This window comes from Arachis ipaensis, chromosome B5 (genome assembly GCF_059453495.1).
Source record: "Arachis ipaensis isolate K30076 ecotype BB chromosome B5, ASM5945349v1, whole genome shotgun sequence".
Lineage (NCBI taxonomy): Eukaryota > Viridiplantae > Streptophyta > Magnoliopsida > Fabales > Fabaceae > Arachis > Arachis ipaensis.
Window position 1 is genome coordinate 31,045,202 of NC_142440.1, and position 25,019 is coordinate 31,070,220.

The 25,019-nt window shown below is 35.6% G+C and overlaps 1 protein-coding gene across 1 annotated transcript; it reads left to right on the forward strand.

Moving 5' to 3' along the window:
* The first annotated feature begins 738 nt into the window (after positions 1–738).
* On the forward strand, positions 739–4,470 carry LOC107643466 (TORTIFOLIA1-like protein 4). Its single transcript, XM_016347119.3, has 5 exons — positions 739–1,841; positions 1,936–2,047; positions 2,515–3,074; positions 3,540–4,021; positions 4,151–4,470. The coding sequence occupies exons 1-5, from the start codon at positions 993–995 to the stop codon at positions 4,161–4,163; spliced, it is 2,016 nt and encodes a 671-aa protein (XP_016202605.3). The 5' UTR covers positions 739–992; the 3' UTR covers positions 4,164–4,470.
* Positions 4,471–25,019: the final 20,549 nt, after the last annotated feature.

Here is a 25,019-nt window from a genome sequence, read left to right on the forward strand (position 1 = left end):
GTTTTCACCCGATTTTTACCCGGTATAATCGTGGCCCGAAAGTGTATAGGTTTCATCGGGTCTAGGGTCGGGTTCGGGTCTAACAAATAGGCCCGGTATATATTTCGGGCCGGGTCTGGGTCACATCAAACCCGGTTTCACCCGGCCCATGCACACCCCTAGTTGGATTTAATAATTATAGGGGCGGGTAGGGGCGGGGCGGATACCCTATTGGGCGGGTTAGGGTTTAACATTTTACTACTCACGAGTAGGGGCGAGGCGGGTTTGATGCGAGTTTTTGTAGGGCGGGGCGGGTCGGGTAGAGCAAAACCCGCCCCTACCGGCCCCATTGCCACCCCTATCTAAGTATGAATTGGTTGAAAACAAGTTAAGAATTTTTCTTCTTGTGAACATTGAAGTTGCAGAGTGTGCATATGTAGCTTGAAGTTGCAATGTTAGACTATTAGGGTTATGCGAGATATGATGGAAATTGGGAGAGAACAGTGTTGTTTCTGCACAGAGGTTGCCAGGGACCATTTTATCCTCTGTTAGAGTTGTCAAGGACCATTTTGTCCTCCGTTAGAGTTGACAGAATAAAGGACCTAAGTGACTGACGGAATTAATTGTTAAGGACCAATCAAGTAATTAATTTTAGTCAAAAACTAAAATGTTTGGTCTGAAATTCTTTGAGGACCAAAATGAATATATACTCTAATTATTTGTACAAAAGTTATTAACATGCGAACCGCACAGAACGCAGAGTTTGCCACCCATATAAAATGATCCCATCAACGATAATCAAACTCGTTTGCATTGAATCTCCCAAAATCTCTTCGAAACTCTGCCGCCAAAAAAAAAAAAAAAAAAAACAAATACAGCACTTCCCACAAAAACGCACCGCTTCTTCAGTTACTTATACGGTTACTCCTTCGGTCCTTCTTCCTGTCCTTCACTCTTCTTGAATGCTGAGTCATTGAGTCACCACCGAGTCAAAAGAACTCGACAGCCCCACAATGTCACTCCCGTCTTCCAGGCGCAACTCGTTCAGCGGCCCGCCCCAACTCGCCGCCACGTCACCGGGGTCAACTCAGGACCTCCGCCAGCGAGTCATCATGCTTCTCAACAAGCTTTCCGACCGCGACACCCTCGCCATCGCCACGGCGGAACTCGAGTCCATCGCCAGAACTCTTAGCCCCGAGTCCTTCTCCTCCTTTCTCTCTTGCATCCACAACACCGATTCTTCTTCCAAATCGCCGGTCCGGAAGCAATGCGTTAACCTCCTCTCACTCCTCACGCGCTTCCACGGCGACGCACTAGCTCCATTTTTGTCCAAGATGATTGCAACCGTGCTCCGCCGCCTACGCGACTCTGACTCAGCCGTCCGATCTGCTTGCGTCGACGCCGTCTCCACCATGTCGTCGCGGATCACGAAACTGCCGTTCACCGCTGCGTTCCTCCGCCCGCTCATGGACGCGCTGGCGCAAGAGCAAGACGCCAACTCACAGATCGGCGCCGCGCTCTGCCTTGCCGCCGCCGTCGAGGCTGCGCCGGAGCCGGACGCGGAGGCACTTCGGCGTAGCGCGATGCCGCGGCTCGGGAAGCTCGCAAAGAGCGAAGTCTGCAAGGCAAAGGCCGCGCTCCTGGTGCTGATTGGAAGCGTTGTCGGCGCCGGCGGTGCGTCGAGCAGCGGCGTGCTGAACTGGCTAGTGCCGTGCCTGGTGGAGTTCCTGAGCAGCGAGGACTGGACGGTGAGGAAGGCAGCGGCGGAGGCGCTCGGTAAGGTCGCTACGACGGAGAGAGATTTGGCGTCGCGGCACAGGGCTCTGTGCTTGGATTCCTTGCAGAATCGTAAGTTTGATAAGGTATTGTTAAAAGCTCTGAAGATGCAGGAATTTGAAAAGAAGATAAAAGAAAATGTGAATGTTGATTGTGATGACTGTGGTGATGTTTTTGCAGGTGAAAGTTGTTAGGGAATGCATGAATCGTGCGTTGGAGATGTGGAAGGAGGTAGCTGATGATACATCTGAGGATGCGTTTTCTCCTGCTAAGTCTACATGTTCTTCATTTGGTAAGTGTAGAAAGCTTATCTTGCTTTTCAAAATATTCATCTTTCTAATTTTTAAGTAATGCTTCATTAGGATTTGGTATGGTAATTAAATTATTGCAACCTATCTGCTGTGTGTGATTTTCATGTTATGTTTTTATTTGTTCCGGCTTGGGCTTAACTGTGGGTTTAAAAATTTCGATTGACTTGTTGAGACATGAGAGTCATTGGTGGTGAAAAATTCAGGGATGCATCTTTCTTAAACCTTTTTCTTTTTCAATTTTAAATTACTTTTGCCACCTTTTAAGAGTACTCCAATAAAGACTTAATTAGCTTCATTTCAAAATTAGAAATAAGGTAAGATCTTTATTCATCTTATTGCTTTTATATTTTCTTTATGTTAAAGTGTTTTAACCATTCAAGGGTATTAGAGGAATGATTCGATAATGAAATATGCTAATCATTCTTAATTCTGGGGGTTTTCCTTATAGGTCCAGATGATAGTAAAGGCCATTGTGTCAATTTTGGCTCTAAATTTTCTCAACCGAAGAAGACAGTCCCTGTAAACAGGTCCCCTCCATCTACACATTCATTCGCATCTTCCGTAGAAAGAGAGAAACCTCTGAAGAATAATAACAAGGACTCAAGAATCAGGATATTGCATCAGCAGGATGACAACAAATTCTCAGATGAGAAACTTGTAACTCCAGTCTCAAAGTCCCCCAATTCGAAAGTGTCTAAGGAAGATGTCATTAAGACGTGTGATTTTGAAGTTTCTAAACCACCCCGAAACCAAAATGTTGTGAACTCAAGGCAAGAGATAAAGCGTGCTCTCTTTAGCAAGACTTCTGATGAGAAAGTTCAAAAATCTAGCGGTTTGAAATCACGTGTTGTTCCATGTTATGGGGATGAAAATATTGAGTCAGATGTTACTGTCAACAATGTAAATGAAGTTTGTGAGAGCCCACAAGATGCTGAGGATTTGTCATTGATTCGTGAACAACTTTTGCAAATCGAAAACCAGCAATCCAATCTGCTAGACCTCCTCCAGGTATAGTATTGTGAATTTGTGATTTTGAACTACTTCCACTCTGTTAAATATACCTTGCTCATTACTTGTTGAGTCTGTTTATTTGAACATAGTTTTTAGACAGTGTTAGTGTTTAATTAACATTATACTTGATCAAGTAAATTTTTCAACTGAGATGAAATTGTAGTAGTCTTGTTGGGTAATATTCCTTTCTGCCATTTGCCGTGACTGTTTTGCTTCTTCCATCAGACTACTGTTTAATGAAAAAAAAAATCCTTATTTAATTATTTGAACACATGATGGACCTGTTCTACCACATACTATTTTGTCTTCCTTTTACCTTGCAATTTAAGCTATCCATAGCTGAAGTAAACTGCAAATCTGCATTACGCTAACACCCAGTTGCTGTTCTTCGAAGCTTGTAAACATTTAAGGAAGTATATTATATATTTTCTGAGTTACGTTATCCTGTTTTATCTAATATAGAGATTTATTGGAAGCTCCCAAAGTGGGTTGAATTCTCTGGAGACACGTGTAAATGGCTTAGAGATGGCCTTGGATGAAATATCATATGATTTAGCAGTATCAAGTGGAAGGATTCCCAACACGGATGCCACAGAAGACATGTGTTGCAAGCTTCCTGGTTCTGACTTCTTGAGTTCTAAATTCTGGAAGAAGACCGAGACTAGGTTCTCTTCATCGGGAAGCATATCATCACCTATTACAGCAACAGCTGATAAAGCTGATAGCAAACAAATGTTAACTACAACTAATCACAAAAGATTTCAGCATCGTAGGGGTGGATTCTTTGTAAACCCATTGTCAGATGTTGAAAGCGATTCAACCCATTTAGAACAGCATTCACACAAAATGGTCCAAGATGCTGAGAAAGCACAAAGTTACAATGCCAGCTGTTTTGATGGCATTTCACCAGCTGCTTGTGAAGCACTGAGGAACCAGAACATCAGGTAACAATATATAATATTGCTGTTCTCTTTGAATGATATAATTTTCATATTCACCAGTAGTAATGGGAATTACTTTATTACATGTGTCAGATTATAACTTATGATTTTGTATTCCATGTGTTTTTTCAGGTCATCCGTGTAGAGAAGACTGTCTCGATGGCTATTTTTTAACTGCAGCATCACTAATTCGTAGGTGAAAGTGAAATTGTTGAAGCAACTTTGCTGCGTGTTTGTTCCGGTTGCAGTTTCCGGAGACTTGTTATTTCAAGTAATTATTGTTTAGAAAAGGGCTCTTTTCCCTAATATTCTCCATATTGAAGCAGAGGTAGCACTGTAGCAGCTTGTGGTTTCGGAATGCAGAGCATGCGAAAGAGTTTTCTTGATATGTACCATAATCAATATGTCAATCTTTGCCATTGCTAGAAAGGGAGGAAAGGGTGTTTATGCCTTGGATGTGCTTCAAGAAAATTAAATTATAGATGATAATATAAACCATTAACAAGAGCCCCAAAGAAAATAATGGAAATACGGAGGATCAAATAATGGATATGAAATTATGTTAAGATTAGATTGCTCTGAGATTTTATAAATTTGTTAAATTTATAATTAAGTCTCTTATATTTTAAAAGTTTAGTTAGATTTTTACATTAATTTTAAATTTGAAAACTTTTAAAATATAGAAACTTAATTAACTTTAAAAAATTATAAAAATTAATAGAATAATTTAATTTATGTAAATATTAATTTATTTACGGGTTATAAATTGCCTTTTATTATAATTTTTAGGTTTAATTAGTTTTTTATTTTTTAAAAGTTGTTTATTAAAATTAGTTTTTTTAAAAATAAATTAAGTTTTAACAAATATAAGAATTTATATCCATGTTGGTCTGAATTAGTTAAACTTCTTTTATAAAGTTTGGACATTAATAGTTTTTTTCTTGGTTTTGTGACTGATATTAATAGTTTGATACGAGAGTAATGATATCAAATTATTGAAGTCAATACCTGTATTTTGTTAGTTCTTTGTAATAACATTGAGGTACCAAAAGTTTAATCCAGAGACAAATATTGAAAATAAGGAAAGCAACACTAAAGACCTTGTGTTCGTTACATAATTTACAAGCAATTAATGCATGTTCCAAATGGTTGTTGGGAACCGCTAGTAATTGCTTCTTGCCATATCGTTCCTTGTGCTCCTTCGCGTATGTAGTTGTAATTCTCAATTAGTTTTTTATTGAGGCAATATCCAATTTAGTTTCTAAAATTTTCAATTCGATTTAGATTAGTCCTTCACTTTTTAAAATGATCAAATAAATCTTCCACTCTTAAAATCGTGAATCTTTATTGATTCAAAAGTTAAGAGGCGTTTTGATGACGCTGAGGTATACAATTAACTGCCAACTGTACGTTGATGTGGACACACAATGAGTTCAACTCAAATTGGTGTCTCAAATTTGATTAACACACCCAAATTGATCAATTCACACTTACAAAATCCTAACTCCCAAATGCTCATCTTTGTTCTTCATGTTCATCTTTGTTCTTCGTCTCCACTTCTCTCTTTCTCGTTGTTGTTGTTCATATTTATTCTTTGTCTCCACTCCTCTCCTCTTCGTTATTGTTGTTCATCTTGTGAAGCTCTGAAAAGTCGCTCTTTTGGGTGAGACATGATGGACGGTGGTGATAGAAGTCAAGGAAGTTCAAGAACAACTCTAGTGGAGAAACTACAGTAACTGAAAAATTCGAACCAGGGGTAAGAACGTTGTATTATGCAATTGTGGGTTGCGTATGGTGATAGTACTCAGCGACGCTAGAGAATTCAGGAAGACCTTTTCATGGGTGTCCCAACTATGAGGTAAAATTCTCTATTTAATGGAATTTTTAAGTTGATACGGGTTTAAAGGGATGATTTGATGATTGTTAATTCAATGTTTCTTTTTGCATTATTATAGTTTGGAGTTCACTGTAATTTCTCTCGTTGGGCTGATGAATATGAAGAATAAAGTGTGGTTCAGGTTGCACAAGAAGTTTTTAATGAACTCAATTGCAGAATAGAATCTTTAGAGAGTAGTATTAGTGTAAGAAGTAAGAATCGGAGTTTTCACGTAAAACCGTTTTAATAAAATAATTTTAGGCCCGGAATAAATTCAAACTTTAGAAGTTTTAATTTGAAAATATAAAGGTGAAATTTGATTTCAAAGAATTTTTCTGAGTTGGAAAATGTATATTTTTCAAAAAGTTTTTGTAAAAATGCATACTGGCGCTTAAGCTGACAGTACCGGCTCTAGTCTGTCCAGTGCTGCGTATTTTGAAAAATAAGATTTTAAAAAGTTGATTTATTGTTTTGAAAGGACAACAAAAATTTAGAATTGAAAATCGGGCACTAATCTTAAAAGTTTTGGCCCAAAGTGGTCAAACGGACCAAAAACACTACACGGTTGGACCGGACTCAATCTTTGCAACGAAATATTGAAATTTGAGTGATCTAAATGGAATTTTTATTTATTGTTGAATTGACTATTTGTCCCTCTGTTAGAGGTGTTTCCGAAATGTCTGCGATCGAGTAAATAGCTCTACGAACGAATGGATCGAATCGAATTGGAAAATGGAAAGATTTGTACAAGTTATACCCTTCGTCACCACAGCCCAACTTATATAAGGCAATAAATGAGCCTAAGAAGCTCATTTTAACAGAGAGAGAGAGAGAGAGAGAGAGAGAGAGAGAGAGAGAGAGAGAGAGAGAGAGGCCATTGTTACTATTCATCTCCCTATTCAAAACTCCATAACTTTTGATTCGGAACTCCAATTAATGAGTCGTTTGTGGTCACGCGAAGCTCTCGTCAAGCTCTTCGATTCTATCTAAGAAAACCTGGTAAGAAATTGCGTCTCAATCCCCAGTTTTCAGCCCTAGAATTCTGCATTTTTTGGGTTATAATTTTGAGTAGATTTTGTGGTTTTGCTTGTTTAGGTGATCTCTAGTAGCGGGTAATTGTTGGATTTTACCTCTAATCTCGTTGGTTAAGGTAAGGTTTCACTAAACCCTTGTGTTTAGTTGTTTGTGTATATTAGGTTTTGATTTTTGATACATATATGATGTTAGTTGAGCTTTGGTGGCTTGTTGGTGAGTTGAAAGCTTGTTGGACTCCAATCGTGGTGCGGTGTGCTTTTTGGGGGAGCGGCCAAGGTATGGTTTTGGTCTCCTCTATATTATATGTAATATCAATGGACACTTAGGCTAGTTGACCTTAAGATAGGTTGAAAGATTTGATTGTATGGTAAATTGTATATAAATGTATGCTTGATGATGGTTGGATGTTGAATGAATGGGTTTGAATGTTATGAGTTACATATTATTAGATAATGATTATTGATAAATTGTGTTGGTGTTGAGATTTGAAGATGGATGTTGATGATGATATTGATTGTTGGAATTGATGAGGAATTGTAGTGGTTGTTGAATTTGGTTGGTTGATGATGTATGATGAATTGATGTTGTTGAAGTTGTTAAATAATGTTGTTGATGTATGATGTGTGATGAATTTGGATGAGAAATATTATTGAGATTGCTAAACAATATTGATTATTGATATTGAGGATGAATGAGGTTGATGTTGATGAATTGAAAGTGGTAAAATGGTTATTGTTAAATGTTGGATGAGAAGGGGTTTTAGTGTGAAATCATGGATAATTTGGATTTGAGAATTGATGATACGAGTAGTGGATTATGGCTTAAATGGTAAAACCTGATGTGGGATGAAGTTAAAGTGGTTTATGACGATTGAATAGGTGTGGATTTGGTTTTGATTTTGAGAGTTGGTTGAATTGGAGGTTTTTGATAAAAACTGGTTTTTAGTGAACTTTGAAGGGTCATAACTTTTGTCTCAATTTTAAAAATTTATTGAAACTTATTTAGAATTAAAGTTCATTGAAAAGTCTTCAAATTGATATAAAGTTTGTAAAATTTAGATTTTTGTAGAGGAAGTTATGGTCATTCAAAGTTGGGTGTCAAAATCTGAAATTTTGCAAAGTTGCAGAATTTTGTGATTTCTGGTATGTGCGCACGCACAACCTTGTGCGCATGCACAACCCTGTAAAATTTTAAACCTGTACACATGCACAGCCTTGTGCGTACGCACAAGCGGGAAAAGGCCTGCTGGTGAGAGCGTTAGCACGACTTGTGCGCACACATATCCAATGAAGTTTTACAACCTGTGCGCACGCACAGCCCTGTGCGCATGCACACGTTGGAAATGTCAGTCTGTTGGGGGTGCTAGCACGCCTTGTGCGAGTGAATAGAATTGTGAAAATTGGTACCTGTGTGTACGCACACCCCTATGCGTACGCACACTTTTTAAAATCCCTTTGGGCGTGCGCATGCACACCCTTGTGCGTACGCACACGCCCTGTTTCTCAAACTTAAACTTTGTTTTCAACTATTTCACCTTCCCAACAAGCTTGTAAGCTTTTGTGACACCATTTTAAGACTCTTGGGCTTATCTTCGGGTATTAAAACATGGGAAATGTCCTAGGAGATTTGATTTGGGTTTTAATTTGAAAAGTTAGCAAACAGAGGCGTAGGTTCTGGTGTATTGAGGATGAGTTTGGTTGAGAGAGAAGGATGAGTAGTGAACTTGGTGATTACTGACAATGAATTAAGGAACTGATGAACTTGAGAAATATGAATGTTTAAGGATGTTAATGGAAATGATAATGGTTATTATGAGTTGAGGACAAAAAGAGGAATGATGATCTTGTTGAATGTGGAAAGTGTGCCAGGCACTATATCCTTGGAATGTTGAGAATTGATAATTGAAAGTGATTTGAGATGAGAAATGGTGATGATTGGTGATGCTTTGAGGTCGATGGACTTGTTGGAGGTGGAAAGTGTGCCATGCACTATATCCTTGGAATGTTGAGAATTGATAATTGAAAGTGATCTCTGAGAGTGAGATTGTGATTATGATATGCATTGTTCTCTGTCGTAGGGGCTATGGCAGTCTCCCGCCTATGTTCGGTTGTGAGGCTTGAAGCTGGGCTTCTCACCCATGTTTATCGCTCAAGAAGAAGGTGGTAGGGCACTCTCTCTCGGAATGTCTTCCATCTGAAAGGAGAAGGTGGTATGGCACTCATCCCTCGGAATTATACCTCCTGAGCGTGTGTTTTCTCTCTGTTTGCAAGGTGATAGGGCACTATCTCTCAGAATTATACGGCATCCAGAGGAAGGTGGTACGGCACTCTCCCTCGGAACGTTTCCCTCTGAAAGGAGAAGGTGGTAGGGCACTATCCCTCGGAATTATTTCTCCTGAGTATGCGCAACAGAGAGACTAATCTGGGAGTTGCTGACCGAATTATGAGTCGGGTTTGGCACTACAACCGACATGTGATATCACAACCAATAGGACAGACATTCATCATGTGCATCTTCTAGATGTTTGCTTGCTTTGATTACTTGAGTTTGCCTAATTGTATAATATGCCTACTTGCTACTTGAATTACTTGTTATATATATGAATACTACCTATGTTTTTCTTGCTTGCATTATCTGTGTTTGTTTGGTGCTGAGGAGGTTAGGTAGGTGGCGGCGATGGGATCGCAAGGAGGGGTAGGTTGGTGAAGGCTGTGGGACAGCGGTGACTAGTTTTAGTTAGAAATTCCCTAAGATTAGATACCTTGTTTATTACTCACGGTTTAAGTTATTTATTTTGTTAAGTTTGGATATCTGTTTGGTATGAAGCTCTAGGATTGCCTCTGGCATCCCGGGGTCTTACATTTTACATTACTGGTACTGTTACCATACTGAGAACCTCCGGTTCTCATTCCATACGTTGTTGTTATTTTTCAGATGCAGGTCACAACCCACCTCAGTGAGCTACTTGATGGTAGCAGAGCGGGGGATCTTAATCTATTTTTGTTGTCATTTTGGTTATTTTGATTAGTACTCTCACTTTTGTATTTACTTTTGCCTTAGAGGCTTACTTTGAGAGTGATATTCTGTATGAGCTATTTTACTTTCAAAACTCTGTATGTCTGTATTTAATTAGTCGGCCTAAACTCCGTAGGCTTAGACTAGTATCTTATGATTATTATACTCTTGTATAACTACACATATCTTGTTACCTTAAGTAGTGGATCTTATCTTTTACGATTGTAGCTTGTGTGAACGTTCGCGCTTTGTAATGCCATATTTGAGCTTATTTTATTCATCGGGCTTCTAGAATTATTATTCCTTATATATATATATATATATATATATATATATATATATATATATATATATATATAAGCCTTAGAATTGTCGTAACTCTTGATTAACCTTTGCTTTACGGCATGAGGTAAAGTTTAGGGTAATTAGGGTGTTACATTTAGTGGTATCAGAGCGGTTCGTCCTCGTGAGCCTGATGGATGGATCTATTGTGCTTCATTGTATACTCTGGGTCAGTTTTCTTTCATGCTATTTAGATTATCTACTTGATATTTCATAGCATGCTTGTTTGTGAGTGTGTGAGTGCCTTTTGGGATAATTGAAATACTAGGCTTTTGATATTGGACTGATCACCTTGATATCGATTGATTGGTGTGGACAGGAACCCTAATAGCTACTCGCGAACGAGGTCGTACACGTTCACGAAGAGAGAGTAGAAACGAGCAACCGGCCGTTAACCATGCCGAGTTCATGGCGGCAATGGCGAATCTTGCGAACACCATGGAGGCAAATGCTGCTGCGACTCTGCAAGCTGTGCAGAGGTTAGGCCAACCGGCTGGAAACGGAAACGGAGAAGGAAACAGGAACGATGATGCGGAAGGAAATGGTGATAACATGGGAGGTGCTCTGATGACTTTGGCTACTTTTCTCAAGGTTCATCCGCCAAGCTTCAGAGGTTCAACCAACCCTATAGAAGCGGATAATTGGTTTCAGGCCATGGATCGTGCGTTGCAAACACAGCATGTTCCGAACAACCAATATGTAAATTTTGCTGCGTATCAGCTTTTAGGAGAGGCCCAGTATTGGTGGCAAGGAGAGTGCCACTTGCTACAGCTTCAGAATGCCGATGTTCCTTGGGATGTATTCCAAATGGCCTTCTACAAGAAGTACTTTCCTGAATCTGCAAGGGAAGCGAAGGAGATGGAACTTATGCTGCTGAAGCAAGGTTCCTCGTCTGTGACGGACTATACTAACCGATTTGAGGATCTCTCTAGGTTCTTTAGGGTGTGTCAGGGTGCCCCGGAGACCTATGAAAGCTGGAAGTGCATCAGGTATCAAAGGGGCTTGAAGGATAACATCATGACTGCTGTGGCTCCTTTGGAGATTCGGATTTTCTCCGATCTGGTGAACAAGGTGAGAGTTGTTGAGGAATATGCACAGACGGTAGCCTCGTCAAGGGATACTCGTGGAGGAAACACTAGTAGGAAACGTGATGATTACCTTGGACCAAGGGAACAACACTTCAAGAGAAATGGTGAGGGGAAGCAGTCAAGAGCTTACTCCCCTGATATGAAATGTCAGGAGTGTGGGAGCTACCACCCGAATAATCCATGCCGGTTGGGTATGAAACTATGTTACAAGTGTAGCGCACCGGGACATTTGGTTAGAGATTGTCCTCACCGAGGAACACATGAGCCGGGTTGATCACAACAATAGGATTGACGTAATCATGGATCCAATAGCCAAACCTTAACTTATTTTCATAGTATAGACTATCGCCGTTCTTGTTGAAAAAGTTTTAAAGCTTAGAAGGATTTTTAAATTTGGTTTGGAACTTGGTTTAAATGATTTGGTTTTGAGACTAGGATTTGAACTTTTGATTAAATGATACGATTTAGAAAGGAAAGTGAGTTCTATGATTTTGTTAACTTATAATTGTGGTTTGTAAATTTAACTTATCAAAAGGGATTTAAATTGAACGGTTCTGATTTAAGGGTTTTAATGAATTTAGAAAAATCATGCTTTAAAGTGATTGATTTACAAATAAATGATTTTTGACTCTTTTGAGAAAGTTTTAACAATGAACTCATTCAGATTGAACTTGTTTTAAAGGTTTTGAAAAGTATTACAAAATCAGCATTTGGTTTAAAGGGAAGAATTTTCGGATTCTTAATGACGATAATCAGAGTGATGCAACGGAAGGCGAGAGAGAACATTGACACGTTAGGATGATGGTGAATGAGATGCTTTGGCAACTTGTTGGGCTGATAACGTTGATAGTAGAATGCTTCGTAGAGAATATATATATATATATATATATATATATATATATATATATATATATATATATCGCGTGATTCGAATTTTCAAGGGCGAAAATTTTATTAGGAGTGGAGAATGTAAGAACCGGAGTTTTCACGTAAAACCGTTTGAATAAAATAATTTTAGTGTCCGGAATAAATTCAAATTTTAGAAGTTTTAATTTGAAAATATAAAGGTGAAATTTGATTTTAAAGAATTTTTCTGAGTTGGAAAATGTATCTTTTTCAAAAAGTTTTTATAAAAATGCATACTGGCGCCTAAGCTGACAGTACCGGCTCTAGTCTGTCCAGTGCTGCGTATTTTGGAAAATAAGATTTTAAAAAGTTGATTTATTATTTTGAAAGGACAAAAAAATTTTAGAATTGAAAATCGGGCACTAATCTTAAAGGTTTTGGCCCAAAGTGGGCCAAACGGACCAAAAATGCTACACGGTTGGACCGGGCTCAAGTTGGGCCCAAGCCCAACTTATATAAGGTAATAAATGAGCCTAAGAAGCTCATTTTAACACCAAGAGAGAGAGAGAGAGAGAGAGAAAGAGAGAGAGAGAGAGAGAGAGAGAGCTCGGATAGGAAGAAGAGAGGAGAAGGAAGCCATTGTTACTATTCATCTCCCTCTTCAAAGCTCCATAACTTTTGATCCGGAACTCCGATTGACAAGCCGTTCATGGCCACACAAAGCTCTCGTCGAGCTCTTCGATTCTATCTAAGAAAACCTGGTAAGAAATTGCGTCTCAATCCCCAGTTTCCAGCCCTAGAATTCTGCATTTTTGGGGTTATAATTTTGAGTAGATTTTGTGGTTTTGCTTGTTTACGTGATCTCTAGTAGCGAGTAATTATTGGATTTTATCCCTAATCTCATTGGTTAAGGTAAGGTTTCACTAAACCCTTGTGTTTAGTTGTTTTGTGTATATTAGGTTTTGATTTTTGATACATATATGATGTTAGTTGAGCTTTGGTGGCTTGTTGGTGAGTTGAAAGCTTGTTGGACTCCAATCTTGGTGCGGTGTACTTTTTGGGAGAGCGGCCAAGGTATGATTTCGGTCTCCTCTATGTAATATATAATATCAATGGATACTTAGGCTAGTTGACCTTAAGATAGGTTGAAATATGTGATTGTATGGTAAATTGTATATAAATGTATGCTTGATGATGGTTGTATGTTGAATGAATGGGTTTGAATGTGATGAGTTACACATTATTAGATGATGATTATTGATGAATTGTGTTGGTGGGTGTTGAGATTTGAAGATGGATGTTGATGATGATATTGATTGTTGGAATTGATGAGGAATTGTAGTGGTTGTTGAATTTGGTTGGTTGATGATGTATGATGAATTGATGTTGTTAAAGTTGTTGAATAATGTTGTTGATGTATGATGTGTGATGAATTTGGATGAGAAAAATTGTTGAGGTTGCTAAACAATATTGATTATTGATATTGAGGATGAATGAGGTTGATGTTGATGAATTGAAAGTGGTAAAATGGTTATTGTTAAAGTGTGAAATCATGGATAAATGGGTTTGAGAATTGATGATACGAGTAGTGGATTATGGCTTAAACGGAAAAACCTGATGTGGGATGAAGTTAAAGTGGTTTATGATGATTGAACAGGTGTGGATTTGGTTTTGATTTTGAGAGTTGGTTGAATTGGAGGTTTTTGATAAAAACTGGTTTTTAGTGAACTTTGACGGGTCATAACTTGTGCCTCAATTTTCAAAATTTGTTTAAATATATTTAGAATTAAAGTTCATTGAAAAGTCTTCAAACTGATATAAAGTTTGTAAAATTTGGATTTTTTTAGAGAAAGTTATGATCATTCAAAGTTGGGTGTCAAAATCTGTAATTCTGCAAACTTGCAGAATTTTGTGATTTCTGGTATGTGCGCACGCACAGCCTGGCGCGCACGCACAACCTTGTAAATTTTTAAACCTGTGCACATGCACAGCCTTGTGCGCGCACATATCCAATTAAGTTTTACAACCTGTGTGCACGCACACGTTAGAAATGTCAGTCTGTTGGGGGGTGCTAGCACGCCTTGTGCGAGTGAACAGAATTGTAAAAATTGGTACCTGTGCATACGCACACCCCTATGCATACGCACACTTTTTAAAATCCCGTATGCGCACGCCCTGTTTCTCAAACTTAAATTTTGTTTTCAACTATTTCACCTTTCCAACAAGCTTGTAAGCTTCTGTGATACCATTTTAAGACTCTTGGGCTTATCTTCGGGTATGAAACATGGGAAATGTCCTAGGAGGTTTGATTTGGGTTTTACTTTGAAAAGTTAGCAAACGGAGGCTTAGGTTCTGGTGTATTGAGGATGAGTTTAGTTGAGAGAGAAGGATGAGTAGTGAACTTGGTGATTACTGACAATGAATTTAGAAACTGATGAACTTGAGAAATATGAATATTTAAGGATGTTAATGGAAATGATAATGGTTATGAGGAGTTGAGGACACAAAGAGGAATGATGATCTTGTTGAATGTGGAAAGTGTGCCAGGCACTATATCCTTGGAATGTTGAGAATTGATAATTGAAAGTGATTTGAGATGAGAAATGGTGATGACTGGTGATGCTTTGAGGTCGATGGACTTGTTGGAGGTGGAAAGTGTGACAGGCACTATATCCTTGGAATGTTGAAAATTGATAATTGAAAGTGATCTCTGAGAGTGAGATTGTGATTATGATATGCATTGTTCTCTGTCGTAGGGGTATGACAGTCTCCCGCCTACGTTCGTATGTGAGGCTTGAAGCTGGGCTTCTCACTCATGTTTATCGCTCAAGAGGAAGTTGGTAGGGTACTCTCCCTTGGAATGTCTTCACTCAATGATTTAGCAATACGTTATCAGTTTCAGATTTTGGTAGTTTGATTTTTTTTGGCGATATCATTTTTCCCTTCGATATTTCAAACTTCTTTAGAATTCATCACAGTCGTGGTATCCACCATCAGTGTTGAACACATCGAGCTCATAAAGGCCCGGCGCATCTTGTAATGTGCATCACTGTAATTATGCCAAAAATTGCCATGTTCTAATTATGTTAATGAATCAATAAGCATTAAAGTCTCCACTCATTTTATGTATTATCCAATTCAAACTTATGTTTCTCTAATTGTTGAGTACCTTTCAAATATGAAAGCCAATGCTGTTCAATTTAGCTCAAAAGGAAATGGCCAAGAAAATGTGATAACAGTTCTTCACTTAGTATTGCCATCTACTTACGCATTTATTGTTTCTCTATTTTTCATTTCTTTTATTCACATATTGTATTTTGAATTCGCCTAATTGATTCTGCCTTCTATCACATTTTTCCTAGCTCAAATTCACCTAGTGCTCCTCCAGTTTGCCTGTTAACTTCTTATGTTCCTTAGTTTGAAAAGTAGTAGTTATTATTCTAGCTTTGTGTTAAATTACTTGTGAAGTCTTTTAGTTTTTAAGATTTTCGTTGAGTTCCTCTCAGATGAGTTATTTTATTATAGCACCTGCACTTGCATATAAAATATAGTTTTGTTCGAAACAACCAATCTTTATCATTTTCTATATATACTATTAGCTTTTAAGATAGAATAAATAAATGTTTTTGGTCTCTCCTTTTATTTTCCAATATCATCTTTATATTTAATTTCAAAAAACATAAATGCCAATCACATTAAATCAGTCTAAAATATAATTTATCATGTAAATATAACAAATAAACAACAAAGAGATGCGTGGTACTATTAAGTAATACATTTTTGTAGCCTTAGAAATTTGGAGAAGAAGGAGTTGCATGCATACGATGATATTCCATTTTCATTTATATGTAATAAATGTTAAGAGGTACAGGCATGGAACATAGAGGAGCATGAGGTTTGAAGTGAATAGATTCGAATTGCATCACAAACAAAGAAAGAAGGTAAATAAGTACTTCTACATATCAAACAATCTTTTCTTCTTTTTGTTTTCAAATAAATAAGGAAGCCTCTTTCGTTGCATAATCATTAGATTTGAAGATAGCATATGTTTTTCCTTCTTTAAATATTCATTTGAAGGGAAATATTTTTCAAAAATAATCTTCTGTCTTCTCTTTTGACATTTGTATTTTCATATAGTATTAGCAGGCTTATATGTTCTTCCTTGAAAAGTAAGCACCAGATTTTGAAAAATCTTGATTCTGTTTTGATTAGACACTGAGCATTATCAACTGTAGATTGAAACATTTTTTGGAAGTCAGTTTCAGCAGCAGCAACTTTCAAAACTCTCTGTTGCCTCAATAATCATCATCATGCTTTGTATTTCATATTTTCTTACAACACTACTCATTCCATATATTTTTTTAGCTTGCCTTCAATTATTTTTGGTGTATTCAGGTCAATATCCTGTTACAGTTCTTTCTTCTTTCTTTTTTGTTTTGTTTTGTATTATTATTATTATTATTATTATTATTTTTAATATTAAATTTCTTTTTATTTTTGGCTAATGCAGGGGAGAAGACAAGTATATTAACCTAAAGAAGGTGGTCCTAGGTTCAAATTATTTGATGCAGAGTGTTGAAAATTTCAACTACATATAGCAAAACCTATATGCTATATTTTACTGAAAAGTTGAACTACAATAGTAACCTTGATTATTAATTCAAATTCATTATGCAATGCTCTTGTACATTTTTCCATCAACTTTCATCTTTGCTCTTAACATCAAGATGTATCAAAATGATGGTATTGGTATTTATTCTATTGAGAGCAACAACATTTGACTCTGCCTTTCTTGTCTTGGATTGGTTTCAACTTGCATTTCTTTTTTTTGGGTGGGGAACATTGATTTATCTTATTATCTTATATTTATGTTGATGCATATGTGGGAAGGGATATGCAGAAAGAGAAGTGTTGATAACGTCAGTTTTTTATCTTTGTAGAGATAACCTTGAGAACTATACAAGTGACTACACTGCACAAGTCCTGGTGGGATATTGCGTGGTATATATTTTCATGTAGACTTTCATGATTCCAGGGACTGTGTTCATGTCGTTGCTTGCTGGAGCTCTTTTTAGAGTCTTAAAAGGCGTAGCTCTGGTTGTGTTCACTGCCACAGTAGGAGCTTCTTCATGATATTTTCTGTCAAAATTGATTGGGCGACCCCTTCTCTCCTCTCTTGCACCAGAAAAATTGAAATTCTTTCAAAATGAGGCATGGTTTCCCTTCTTTGTTTCTCTATATAGCGGATTTAATCCCATCAATTATCTGAAATAACATGCTTGTTTTTAAAACTTCCAGGTGGCTAAAAGAAGAAAAAGTTTCTTGAACTACATGTTTTTCCTAAGACTGACTCCCACATTGCCCAATACATTTATTAACTTTGCTTCACCAATTGTTGATGTTCCTTATCATATTTTCTTCCTGGCAACTGTTATTGGACTTGTACCTACTACATATATCACTGTCAGGGTATGTAGCTATAGACAATACCACTCGTTTATACTGATGTTGTAGCAAACTTGTGCTTTTTCAAAGTATTCGTTCATTCCATATTCATAGGTTGTTTTAACTTTGGTGCTTCCATACATGAATATATATGAAAACAAAGATGAGAAAAGAACTATCATGACCTAGAAACTGAAATAAAGCTCTCATTATACTTGTACTTAATAATTTCACATGTTAATTTGTATTTGTGTTTTGGTTATGCAGGCTGGGTTAGCTCTTGGAGAGCTGCAATCAGTGGGGGATCTCTATGATTTCAACTCAATTGCTACCTTGTTCTTCATAGGTCTTGTCTTAATTACACCCACGCTAATTAGCAAGAACAAGTCATAGCCATTGACGAAGTGAAGAAGCTTGTGCTGCGAGCCCCTGGGTATTCTAATAAGCTAATGCAAGTAGTTCAGTACTGTACATAAAAAGTTTCGCTTCTGTTTTGTTTCTGGCCTCTTGAATTGGTTTTGAATCCTATATCAAAGTGTAGTTTTTAATTCTGATTGGAGACTTAAAGCTTGTTTTGAATTTTTTGTTGTTTAGACTTGTATGATTTTATTACTTTTCAAGAAAAATGTGTGTATCAATATCTTAAATTTAATAAAATATTTTATTTTGTAGTAATTAATTTTAATATATTTATATTATACACAATAATAATAATTATTGGCAAAAATAATTTTGAAATTCTAGAAAAAAGATAGTTCATTTCCTTTAAGAAAATGAGTATAATATAACTAAAAAATTATTAAATTTTTAGTGGCAATAATAATGACAACTAAAAGTGAAGAATATTACAATATTTTTAGTGGCCATATAAATTACCGGTAAAATGGGTTTTGGCAGCAATAGTAATGGCCACTAAAAGTGAATAACATTACAATTTTAGAATTACTTTTGGTGGCCATATCAATTGCCAAGAAAATGGCCGCTAAAAGTTATATACTTTTTGCGGCTATTAAAAAAGTCTTTACCGGCAAATGTTATCATTGTCGCTAAAACCTTTTAGCGACAAAGCATAAGACGGATAATGTCTAACTGCCGGTAAATGTATTAATGGCTATTTTTATTGCCGCTAAAAGAAAAATAAATGGCCGCTAAAAGTGGTTTTTTTTAGTAGTGACCCGTTGTGAAAATTGTTGATTTTTTTCAGATAATAGGACGTGATGCACCATGCTGAGCATGCTGGATTCTCTTGGACAGTGAAGACTTTATATTTGGGTTTATTTTGCTTTATGTAGTACTTTTTTCCACTTTCGAATATTGTATATCTCTCTTAGAGGTTTTACTTTAGAGAAACAGGAGGTATTTTGTATACTCTAGTGCTGTAATATTGTCTAGCCGGCCTTGTCTTTGCAGGTCGAGACTAGTACTACTTATGTATCTATTCTGAATCTTATGTATTTATTATTCCTGCATCCTATGTTTGTTCATTTGTAACATTTCGGGTGTGAGCAATTATTGTTTTGTTACTTTTTCTTCACAGGCTTTTAGTTATAACATTATTCTTCTATATCTATATGTATAATTTTTTTAGGTGTCGTAATGCCTCGTCACCTTTGACTTACGACTGCGACATAAGGCCTTGTGTGATAGGGTGTTACATCCTCAACTGACGCTGACCGTTTCCAATTCAGAGACCCCTAATTTAAAACCACGTTGTTTAGTGTTTATCTTATTCCTTCTTTTTCATGCACATATGCTTCTTTATATACATGTGCATTCATTATTACCTCTGCCAAACTCTAAGTTTGGTGTCAATCTTTAAGTTTGATGTTGGTAGCACCATAAATCCTAAAGAATCTGCACAAGAAGCGGTGGTGATGACCGAATAATTTTGGATAAATCCTCTCTACTAGTAGTTAGTTATTTCTTTCTCTTTTGTTTTTGTTTTTCCTTCTACTTTTAGTTTTCTTTATCTTTGTTTTTCATTTTGTTTTTTTGTTTATTTTCCTCTTCGCATGCATTACACATTCTATCTTTCTTTTCTTATTCTATCTCTCTTTTCTCTAAACACTTAAAATTTGAATGCTTGTTCCTCCAGTAACTATTTTTGTGGAGGATATCTTGATGAAAAGATTGAATAATGAATTCAAACGGAAGTGGCAGTGCTTAAAAGAGGTGGTTGCATTTGTTGAATTTGAAATATTTGGATCTTGAGGAAACAGAAAAAAAATCTTCAAGAACAAAAATTTGAAGAAGTATTATGAGAATTTGATCATCAATTTCTTGGAGCAGTGAAAAAAAAAGGTTTGAAAAGATCAAAGAAATCAAAAGTTCTAAGACTTTGAGCACCAATAAGTAGGGCCCAATTATGTGTCTGTGATATTTTTGTTTTAAGGAAAGACTTGGGCTAGTAAATTCGAGGGATGATTCATCATCTGATAAGTTGGGCCAACTAGACAAGGATTATCGATTGAAAGTCCACTTAAAAAGTCGCCTTAGAACAAAATATTAAGAAGTCCAAACAGGCTCTGACCATCGATGTTTGGGTCAAAACCTTATTTATGTGCTTGTGCTGTGATTGTGTTAAGGAGAGGGTTGGGTAATTATATTCGAGGGATGCTTCATCACCCAATAACTTGGGCCAACTGGCACGGGATTATCGATTGAAAGCCCACTAAGAGTTGCCTTGTGACAAAACACTAAGAGTCAAAAGCTACAGAGATATTTTCCTAATTCAAAAATGAAGTAACTACTCTCAAGTCATAAAAATTCAAAAGAATTCTCATAATATAATTCGAACTTTAGTTTTTGAAATTCTTAAAACCCTAAGTATGCAAGGTTCATAAAGGATAAAGAGAAGCCGAATGCAACCACAAGAATTATCATAAATCTCACTTTTGTTTTCAATTTTAAAAGCTTTTCAAATATTTTTCATTAAGGTAAAACTCCATTTATCTTTCTTTTTTTTTTTTTGCTTGAGGACAAGTAAAGTTTTAAGTTTGGTGTTGTGATGACACGTCATCTTAAGCGGTTTTTAAGGTCATTTTCTTATTCATTTTCTTAGGTTTAGATTAAATTTCTTATGTTTTTTAATATAATTGAATAAATAACCAAATGTTTGGAGTTGTGATAGTGTTGTATTTTCAAGAGTTTTCAGCTAAAAAACTAGCAAGAATAAAAGCTTTTTCATAAGGAAAACATAAAGACAGCAAAACTGTGGCCTAAAGAACAAAAGTGTGCCCTAAAGAAATGAAGCACGCACGCCTAGTGGACAAGGAAGCACACTTGGCGGACCCCATTCTCGCGCACTGCATGCCTGGTGGAAGACCCCCACACCTGGCGGACATCCCCTGCGTCCGACGGCCTAATCCCATGCTCGGCGGACCCTCATAGCTCCATTCCTCTGCTAGGCATCCCTCCTTGCAACAAGACACATGCCCGGCGTGTGTATGTTCTTGGAAGTGCGTTTTTGGGACTTTTACCCAAGTTCCTCTAATGCAATCCACCTTAAAGTCAATTACAACTCTCAGGATTCAATAATTAAGGATCAAGCCTAATTATCCACATCATTAGAAGCCTTAATCTCATCCGAAATATTGAAGACTCTAGAAGGTTAGTTATTAATTCTTTCTAGAAACACAAGGGATTCGGTCGTTTAGGATTTGATTTAAATTATTGTTTTGAATTTGAAATTGAAGTCAGCAAGTAGTTATCATATTTTTCTCTCCGAAAGATAAGATGGGGATAATTTTGAATTTGAATTCTAGAATTAGGAAATAAATAAGTGAACTTAGTTCACGGAGAGGATATTCGGTTCTTCAGCATAGTTTTTCTTTCTATTTTCTTTACTTTTCCATGGATAACTAAACCTTTGTCAAAGGGTTAGGAGCTCTGTTTATGTTTTTTATAGGTTATGAATCTACGTTTATTTCATTTTGAATTATAGCTTGAAAACTCTTTCACATGACTCTTTGAATTCGGATAGGAATAGTAGTTCAATTAGTGTGCGACACATACATGATTTTCAATCACTCTTATTTTGAATAAGTGACATATAATTAGGATTAGAACAACTTTTGAAAATTGTGTTTTTCTGCTAAAGATTTAACTGGATAGGACAAGCTAAGCTTGAATATGTGACATGTAATTCGACCTAAGGACTACTTTTAAATCTAATTAGAAAACTAAATCAGTTTTTGTGCTTAATCTCTTGTTTAATTAATTGACAACTAATTAATGCTCGAGAAACTGAGGAACCAAGGAATTGGAAATCAGTTACTAAAGATTTGTCATGAAAAATCTTTGCAAACTTCAAGATGAGTATACAAGGTTTGATTTCTCTAAAAGCATAAACATCTCCGAAACCCTTGACTCTTACCATCACTATCTTCTCTCAAATCAACATTCAAGTTCTCTGTGCGTAAGCATTCAAGCACTCAAGGTTCTCAAGCTCTCAACAAGACACAATCTTGCTCTCATCAATCTAGGTTCTTTTAATCTAATTAGGTATTTAATATTATAATTGCTTGCTCAATCCTTTAATCCTCATGGAAACAATATCCACTTACTGTGGTATTACTTGAACGATCCGGTGCACTTGCCAGTATCCGTGAGATTTGATTTTTGCTCCTCAGTCTCCTCAGCCATACTTCGAGGACTCACAATAGAAAAATGATCTTGACACGTAAGCACTCTTTGTTCCCTTCATTTCTTTTTAGTTGTGAGTTGCTTGTTTCCCTTTCTTTTATTGCCTAACTCATTTTTGCCACCCCTTTTCTGCCATGTTCCGAGTGGATGGTCATAAAATTTAGAATTTTATGTTGTTTTGGCAATTTTATTTTGTATCAACACAACCATTCATTACACAAATTCATTTCTTTAGTCTTCTCTCTTAAGTTTTAACATAGTATCAAGAATTTAGGTTCACTTTTTTTATGAGAAATTCGACACATAAGTAATTTTTTCCTGTCCTATAGTGCTATTTTACTCCATTTGAGACCTTTTTTCAATATTATTACTCGTTGTCGACCACATATTTCAACTCCTCACACTGTTCCGTGCCCAACGGATGAACATTCTCTCTTACAAACTCTTTTTCATTTTTTCATATCCTCACTGACTCTGATACCTTTTGAGCTAAGACTCAAAGCTTCCAATTAGAATAAATGTACTAATAACGATGTTAGATTGTAGTTAGTAATTAGTGGGGTTTGAATCCACTCAATTTTTTTATCACTTGAAAGAATAAAGTGTGATCTTTCACTATTATTTTTATAAGTGGGACCAAGAAAAAATATCAGAAAAAAAGTATTAAAGAGTTAGAGATCACACTTTATTCCCTCAATTAAAAAAAATTAGAAGGATCCATTCCCTAATTAGTGGATGGTAGTCAAAAACATTTATGTTAGTAATTGTAAAGATGTTTATAGTCAGAATCATTTTGTTTCTGGCACACAAACTATTTTTCCTCTCCTACCGTTTCTTTTCCCTATGTTTCGATTTTTTTGACACTATCACTCGCCAACAATAATTAGCGCAGAAAATTTTTATAGTGAGGACAACAATAATAAAAAATTTTAAATATACAGACATCTATAATTCAAAGTATATTAATAAAATTTTTAATGATTTGATTAACACATAAAAAATATATTAATTTAATTTTTTTTTGTTTCAAGGTTTAGCAATGTTGCATAATATGTTTATTATTAATACTAGCATTTTGTAAAAGAATTTATTAAGAATATAACTCGAATGGACTAACTTCTATTCTTGACAATAATTGTATAAGGAAGATATAAAAATCGTAAAAAAGACAAAATTTTAAATCAAACAATTATGATTCTCTCTATGTATAAGTATAGATAATATCTCTCTTTTTATTAAAAGAATTATTCAACAACTTTTTCTATTTCATTGCAAAATTGACGCACTATAATATTTATGGCAAAAAATTTTCGATGAAAATAATTATTATATATGTAAAATTAAAATTAAACTAAATAAAATAATAATCAACTTTTACAAAAAATTACAAAATACTAATATTTTCATTTATATTTGAGAACCTATGATTGGTTTTAGATAACTAGCTAATTAGATTATGTTATTAATTTTTTGTTTAATTTTTTATCATAGTAGATTTTTTCAGTCTCAATATATTAAATTTATATAATACAATAACTTTTATTATTATATTACAATCTAATAACATAAATTTTATCGCACATAAATAAATTTTTTTAAATGTGGGAGTAATAATATACATTATTATTGTCATTTGTTTATTTTAACACTGCTATTGTAACAAGCGATGTTTCACACAGATCTGGAAGTACCATTTTAAGGTTGTATAATACATAAGGAGCGTATTGCTGATAATACGCAAGGAGCATATTGGTGACAATACACTGATTATGTACTCGTGTATTGCCTGTATGCGCGACACATGTCGCTGCCCTACAAATCCGTGAATTCAATGCCAGTCCACCATCTCTCTCCAAAAACCGAACTCTCACTCTCATTTCAATTTCAATTTCAGTTCATCTCTCTTACTCTCACTTTCCTTTCACCCTTTCACAATCATGCCTTTTCTTTTTCTATTTAACTATCATCAACAGCAATATCAAAAAGCAGTAATGCTCCAAAAACTCAAAAAATTAACAAGTTATTTTTAAGATAGTGATATAATTAGTACATTAGTTATGATTTTTTGTAATCTGAAGTAAAAAAAATAATCATATTTGTAGTTATTATTTAAATTAGTGTTAATTACTAGCTAGAAAAACTAATAGTATATATATATAGAGTAAAGTATCGTTTTTATTCCTAACATTTGGGATAAGTTCTAAAGTTGTCCCTAACGTTTTAAAATTGACTCAATGTTGTCCCGCCGTAAGGGATCTGTTAACAGAATTGACAGCGGGACAAAATTGAGACGATTTTAACACGTTAGGGACTTAAATATGACGAAAATATTCGGGACAAAAACGATACATAGAATTAAAATTTAATTTTATCCTTCAATAATAACAATTTTTTACGGTACATAGTTATTCAATTATTTTTTAATCACATCTAAGTAAATTATACTTAATCACATTACTTTTATTCTAAATAAATTTATTTTTTTTATAATGTCGCTCTTAAAAATTTTTACTCATCATGAAATGTTTGTAAAATTACTAGAATCACATTACTTTATTGTATATATATCATTTTTTCTGCAAGTTTATATACTAATCATTCTACAAACATTTCATGATGAGTAAACATCTTTAAGAGAAAAATTATAAAAAAATAAATTTTCTAAAAAGTAATGTAATTAAGTGTAATTTACTTAGATGTGATTAAAAAA

Coding starts and splice junctions, on each gene's coding strand:
- LOC107643466 (XM_016347119.3), top strand. CDS start 993: ATGTCACTCCCGTCTTCCAGGCGCAACTCGTTCAGCGGCCCGCCCCAA. Junction 1,842..1,935: donor AGAATCGTAAGTTTGATAAG/GTATTGTTAAAA, acceptor ATGTTTTTGCAG/GTGAAAGTTGTTAGGGAATG. Junction 2,048..2,514: donor GTCTACATGTTCTTCATTTG/GTAAGTGTAGAA, acceptor TTTTCCTTATAG/GTCCAGATGATAGTAAAGGC.